At 42.8% G+C, this 7,120-nt stretch overlaps 2 protein-coding genes across 2 annotated transcripts in view; one reads left to right on the top strand and one right to left on the bottom strand.

Moving 5' to 3' along the window:
• LOC101653111 (histone H3.3A) lies at positions 1 to 7,120 on the bottom strand. Its single transcript, XM_013003945.2, has 4 exons — positions 7,059 to 7,120; positions 5,438 to 5,588; positions 4,165 to 4,318; positions 1 to 164 (listed from the first exon to the last, which is right to left on the bottom strand). The coding sequence occupies exons 2-4, from the start codon at positions 5,563 to 5,565 to the stop codon at positions 36 to 38; spliced, it is 411 nt and encodes a 136-aa protein (XP_012859399.1). The 5' UTR covers positions 5,566 to 5,588; positions 7,059 to 7,120; the 3' UTR covers positions 1 to 35.
• The window catches only part of LOC101653429 (gamma-aminobutyric acid receptor-associated protein-like), a 51,410-nt gene continuing 50,897 nt past the window's right edge, over positions 6,608 to 7,120 (top strand). The window contains exon 1 of the mRNA XM_045298203.1: positions 6,608 to 6,760. Within this exon, the coding sequence (XP_045154138.1) occupies positions 6,608 to 6,760 (153 nt within the window). The remainder of the gene's footprint in view (positions 6,761 to 7,120) is intronic.

Here is a 7,120-nt window from a genome sequence, read left to right as displayed (position 1 = left end):
TTAAAGAATGAAATGTTTCCCATCATAGTGGATTCTTAAGCACGCTCTCCACGTATGCGACGTGCTAGCTGGATGTCTTTTGGCATAATTGTTACACGTTTGGCATGGATAGCACACAGGTTGGTATCTTCAAAAAGGCCAACCAGATAGGCCTCACTCGCCTCCTGCAATAGGAGAGGGGGTGGGGTGGGGGGAGAAAACAAAAACAAAAAAAGGTGTTACTCCCAATAGGTAAAACATATCTATATAAATGTGAATTAAAACAATATTTTTTAAGTTTCTAAAAACCCGTACTTTAGAAGCTGTTGAGTACTTTACAAGATACTTGCACGTTTTCAAACCTGTAGGACCCAAACTGAGAAGTCAGTTTGTAAAACCAATAGCTCAAGCCTACAAATCTGTATCGCTTATACAAGGATCAAATTATAGGGCTGAAGCAACTGCCACCAAGTCCATTTCAACGTATAGTGACCCTATAGGACAGAGTGGAGCCGATCCCCGGAGTTTCCAAGGCTATAAACCTTTGCAGGAGCAGCTTTATCGCTCCCCACCCGTTAAGATCAAACTGCCTATCTTATTGTTACTAATCATACCCACATCACCCATCAAAAGCCTCTGGTACCCTAACTACATTACTGGGAGAGTTTATCTAAATACGAGTGAAAGAAATACAACTTAACCCCCAACATTCTTCCATGTACTCAATCCAATGGAATGATACCTCAATCCAATGGAATGTTGTCAGTCTTCTGAAGCAGAACCCCACTCACTTCAAAAGACCTATCTGAACCTTTGCCGCGCCTAGCTGACAATGATTTCCATCGCATGATCCTCGCCATCTAACTTTCTATTTGCGCCTGGTTTGTATCACAAGACTATACAATGAACATAATGACTAAATTGATAATAAACGCTGTAGAGTTTATGTTACACACCTGCTCACTCATTTTGCTTACCTAGTTCAGTCACCGGCCTTAAACAGTGCTTTCATGTACTAGGTGCTACGGAGTAGTTGGCCTTTTCTATAAAGTTCCATAAAGAACTCCCATTTTTAAAGGTTATCTAAAAAAACTTAAACTTTTAAGCCCTTTAAGGCACAAGGTTATGCAGATAGGAATAACCAAGTTTTTGTTGTTTTTTTTTAAACAAGAAATAACTGCAATAAAACTGACATTTCACTTTTAAAAGTATTAACACATCAGCTATTGATGTTGTTTCCTTATTTAATTTTATGGAATATATTTTTTCCTTATTTCATACCTTCATCCTTAGCTGTTTACTTCAGAAGAACAAAAAGACCCTAAATCAGCTGCTATGTAGTGTTATCACCCTACAGGACAGTATAGAACAGCCCCCAGTGTTTTCAATATTGTAAAACCCCCCCCCAGTTTTGCTTATTTATATTTTTATTAATTATATTTATTGGGGGGGCTCTTAGAAATCTTTTAAAAATCCATCATTTAATTATATCAAGCACACTTGTACATATGTTCCCACCCACATTTCCAAACCAATAATATAATTTTTACAAGAACAGATTGCCCATTTTCCTCTTACCAAATAGCTGATTATTTAAACTGCCAACTTTTTGATCAGCCTGCAGCACAAAGGCTACTTTTACTCCTCCCCTATCAAAATTCACTCATCCAATTTTTATTGTCCTCATCTACTTTTCAGCAGCCTGTATTATCAAGAGCTAACTTGTATTTACCTCCCTTATAAGGTCTAACTCCTAGGCTTTGGTGGTATAATGGATGGGTTGGGCTGCTAAGTGCAAGGTAAGCAGTTTGAAACTACCAGCTACTTGGCCGGCGAAAAGACAAAACTTTCTACTCCAGTCTCAGAAACCACAAGGGGAGGTCTACCCTGTCCTACAGAGTTGCTAGGATTTGGAATTGACTGGATGACAAGAGTTTTAAGAAGGCCTAGCTCAAGACTTTGGGAAACTCCGCACTATGAATTGCTATAGAGCAGGCAGTCACGTTCTAGAGACCATGTGGAGTGGGATGATCTGTCAGCGTGGCATGTGGCAGCTGGAGCTTTCAATGCTCTCTCAGAACTCAGGAGCCAGTTTCCGGGGTTGTGTCTGGTACGCTCTGGGAGAAGACTTAACACCCACCGGGGTTTTCACCATGATCCAGATAGTTCTAATTTCATTACCAATGTTGCAAAGTCACTTAAAAATTAAAGCTGTAACGGGAATTTAAAGCCTGTCATATTAATTTACTATCCAATGAGCATAATTCCAAGGTAACAACAAAAGGAAAATACAATTGGAAGAAAATGTGACTCGCCTACCATTTCAAAACACCAAAACCCATTAAAAAAAAAAAGTATACTTTAGCTCAGACATTAAAGGCAAAAGCCAAATTCTAAGTTTGTCAATTCTTGGTTAACATGGAAACTGAAAACTAGCGTCTGCTTTACCATATTTCCATAAGAAAATCTTCCATTTAATAGTTTTAACAACCAGTATTTTTATAAAATTAAGGGGAGAGGGAGCAAAAGCCTGCAACACAAAAAACCCTTTCTAATTAAGGTTCAGCGCTATTAACTGCACAAGGGACCACTCTGCACAAACCAATGCAACCATACCTCATGCCAATTACAAGTGTCTGCCTACCTCAGTAACAGCAACAGTGGACGTTTGTTTCACTCAATTATTAAAAAAACAATATCCTCTACCCAGGTTGCTTAGTAATCCTAATTTATAAGACTACTATATTAATGACACTGAGATCTTTGGTTATTTCTAGTTTAAAAATGCTCTAATGCTATGCTCTTTAAACATAGTCCTGATAACTATTAACTAGAAAGGACATAAGAAAAATTAGCTGCTTTGCATCAATGATTGGGAATCTTTGTAGTAGTATTTGTGTTTCAAGTTAATAATTTTACCATATAAATGAGACTATCAGATAATCAGCTATTAAGGCAGAAAATTTTTGTTGAAATTTCACCTCACTGAGAATTTAATGGATGCTTATTCTTGGAATTCACCAATCGAATGAAGTTTAGTCTAACCATAGAAACAGATTGGCCAATTACACTTCAGAGCAGAATCCACCTATCAAATCAAATCTCTCACACATAAAAGCCAGGCACAGCAACTGCAGCCCTAACAACCCAATGGAATACATGCAGATAGATTTTGGATCCCCCCACCCCCCCACCCTAGAGAGATTATGATTCAGTTCTGTAATGCCTAGCAACCTGCATTTCTAATTATCCCAACCCCTCGTTCCCATCTCTTGGATGCAGGAGATGGTTTTGTAGAGACTGGGGGGAAAAAGGCAGAGAGGGAGGGGAAAAATGAGGAGCTGAAGCCAGGGACTTAAGTGGAGAGCAAATGTTTTGAGAATGATGAGGGCAATGAATGTACAAATGTGCTTTACACAATTTGTGTATGGATTGTGATAAGAGTTGTATGAGCCCCTAATAAAATGATTAAATAAATATATTTACATGAGAAAAAAAAAAGTTAAAAATATACAAAGCAGGCCACTGTTATATAGGTAACTGATGTTATAATTACACCCAAATGCAACTTACGTATGAGTACTTCAAGTTCTAATCTTGGCAAAATCACAAAGGTTTCAAATACATAACCACCTCTAGATTAATAATCCTCTTTAGCAACCTATAAGTCTCTGAATCCCTGCCAGGCTACATGCTCAGAATTACCTTGAAGCACAAATTCTAGGATCAATCCAACCCTAACTACTGGCTATTCTTTCATTTCACTGAATTCTTTAAATGTTGCCTCCTCCCATTCTCTTCATTTTGCCTCTTCAATGTCCAGGAACTCATTCCAATATACATTTTTTACATAGGTCATTGCTGCTTAATTACAATACAGACCAGTCCCCTATCTTCTTAGTGTCCTATAATACACCATAAACCAAACCGTGTGCAAACTTTAAAATGGTACAATGGGACATGCACTAGGGTTTGGAGCCAACGATGGCTCCACATTATGATTTTGCCATATTCTATGTATATGAAATGGAGAAATTTAATCTTTCTGAAATAATAGTGGAATACAGATCACCTACTTTATAACCCAGTGATGACTAAATTATATCAACAAAAGCAATGGTAGGTATTATTCCTGGCATGAGGTGGGAACATACACGCTCAGAGTCCTCTCATCCGCCATCTTACCTGCAAAGCACCAATAGCTGCACTCTGGAAGCGCAGATCTGTTTTGAAGTCCTGAGCAATTTCTCTCACCAGACGCTGGAAGGGGAGTTTGCGAATCAGCAGTTCAGTGGACTTCTGATAGCGTCTGATTTCACGAAGTGCCACAGTACCAGGCCTTAAAAAGAAAAAGAGCAGCCAACTTGAAAGAGATGCAGTAATTTTCCCAAAACAATGCATCCAACTAGTCTTCAGCTTCGGTATCAAATTTCACTGTGCAATTTATGACCTCAACATTCAAGCCTAACAAAGAGTAACTATAACTTTAAAACAAAAAGTATGAAATGAAAAGTAGGTTCCCGCTAGGGAATGTAACCAAGTACATTAATTTCCTTTAACTTTTAACCTGTACATACATAACTAGCTTCTGCTAGAATTACGACCTTGGAAGCTATTAGTTATGAGTCATTAATAAAGTCATTTAGTGAAAATTCTCTTCAACTTGGTTCCACTCTCTTTCCATTCTTTCAAAGGTGCCACCAACAGAATCCAATGAGATTTTAAAATATGGATTTGAGCTGATTCTCAAAAAACCTGTGACTACTCTACTGCCTATTCCTCATTAATGACCAAATTTGAATACTCTTAATTGTCAGTGTTTCCCGCCCAACCCAGTGGAAAAGTTTATTACCGATTGTTGGCAAGAAATTTGCCTCTCAATTCAGACTGACTTCTTTTAACACAAGACTTGTTCAAGCTTAACCAAAACATCACTCACAGGCAGGGTACCAAAGTCTGAGCAACTTCTGCCCTCTAATGGTAGATGTCCTTAACAACACTGCTCAGATAGCCATAAACCAAATAAGCTAATACAAGGAGGAAATAAGCCAATTAAAAGTACACAAGATCGAGGGCCTACTCTTACTTAAAAAAGAAAGACCCAACCCCCTTGTTGTCAAATTATTTTACCTAAGGCAAGGAAGGTCTCAAAAATGCATTTTAAAAAGACTATGCTGTTTAAAAATGTTACTGACTTTGTAGCTAAATGTTAATCACCCCATTAACATTATTATCAATGATTCCTTAGGCCAATCAGTCAGAAATTGGCTTCAAAATTAAGCACGTTCCCAACAAAACCTGAAGCTAATTCTTTACATAATATATACATTCTCCACCACAAGGAATAGAACCAGTTTCACTAAAGCAAAAAGTTTTCTTTTTATCCACCTTTCAGTTGGATTCTTAAGGGGGGCACAGTCGTCCCAATCCCTATTCCCTCCCTCCCGGCGCCCCATACCTGTAACGATGAGGCTTCTTCACCCCTCCAGTAGAGGGCGCACTCTTGCGAGCGGCTTTTGTAGCCAGCTGCTTCCTGGGTGCTTTACCACCGGTTGACTTGCGGGCAGTCTGCTTGGTACGAGCCATGGTAGCGACTCCGCCTCACTTACCTACCAGCATTCAAAAAAAAAAAAAAAATCACGACATGCAGCTAGCCCACTAAGTTTTTCTACCCCTCCCTCAATATGGAAATTACGTTATTAAAAAAAAAGCCCGTATTATTATGTAATTTGAAAGGGCGCCGATTATACACCCCCCATCCAAATATCAATGCTTCAAACAGCACCGAGAGACAAATCATCTGCCAGGCACCGCTCCAAATACCAATCCTGATTAACAAGCACGAAAGCAAAGAGCCCGTGCCAGCTTGACGACTATTCCTTTAATTCGTCACAAAACCAGGACGACCTGTAAACACCGGATTCACCGACAAGTCAAAAAGGAACGGAGGCGCCACCACGGGAAAAAGGGCGACTCAAATTACAGCAAAAAGGATTCCAGCCCCCGCCCCCCGCCGCGTCTGGCAGTTGACGGATTGCTGTAAATATCTGGAAACATTCACGGTTTGCATCTTTACAGTTGCGCTGACCAACAAGGGGGCTGTCGGAAAGCAAGAGGGGCCACCAGCCGCCGCCGGCGAGCGTTCCACAAAGCACCACCTTCCGCCCAGTCCGGACGATCTCGCAATGGAGGAGGGCAAACAAGTGCTCTCTCTAATTAACGCCGAGCCCGGCCGCCCGGCCACCCCGAGCGCCGCCTAAACTTTTGGTTTCGCCTCGCCGGGGCCCTCGACCCGGGTCCCCCCGGCCCGCCCCGCGCCGGCGTCTCGCGCGGGCAAACTCGGCCCGCCTCGCAGAACAAAATGGAAACACTCGCCAAACGCATCCGACTCCTTCCAGAGACAAAACCCCGAGCCGCTCCAAATCGCCCCGATCCCTTGCCACGTGCCGCCCTCCAAAATGCAAAAGTTGGGTTTTTTTTGCGCTTCAAATGCATCAAGTTTCCGCTTCTCCAAAAATTGGGGCGCGGGGGGGGGATCCCCTCGCTTAAAATTTTTCTCCCCGTTTGAAATGGGGAAGGGAGAGATGGGGGAAGAAAATGTGACCGGTGACCAGAGAGGAGAGACAAGATGGTGAAGCTTAGCAACAACTGTAGGGAAGCAGCAAAAAGCGAGTTCCCCCCGGGTGGGAAGCGGCGGCGATTTCCCCCCTTTTCCAGCCCGAAAACTGGGGGCCGAGACTCGGGGGTGGTAGTTAAGAAGTCCGCGCAGGTCGTGGTGAAGGTTTGGGGTCCCGGGAAGGGGCGGCGAGTGGGATTTCACCGAAGAAAGAGGTGCCAGGGGCGCGGGGAGGAGGGAGGGCGCCGCGGCGGTTGCTGTTGGGCTGAGGCGGCGAAAGACGGGAGCTGCCGCCGCCTGAGGGGAGAGGGAAGCCCGCGCTTCATCTCCATTTCTGGGCCAAAAAGTTTGTGGGCTAAGCCGGAGGGGCTTAGGGTACCCTTCCCACGCCGCCAAGGCTCGGCGTGGGGCTGACGGCAAGCGGGGTTCGGCTCCGGGGAGGCGGGCAGACGGGCAAACTTACCCCCCTTCTCCTTCAGCTGGAGCTCGGCAAGCGAGAGGCGGCGCTGGCGTTGGAGAGCAACA

Source organism: Echinops telfairi, unplaced genomic scaffold (assembly GCF_000313985.2).
Source record: "Echinops telfairi isolate 266 unplaced genomic scaffold, ASM31398v2 ScPeMD7_7424;HRSCAF=8462, whole genome shotgun sequence".
NCBI lineage: Eukaryota > Metazoa > Chordata > Mammalia > Afrosoricida > Tenrecidae > Echinops > Echinops telfairi.
This window is presented reverse-complemented; position numbering and strand designations above follow the sequence as displayed.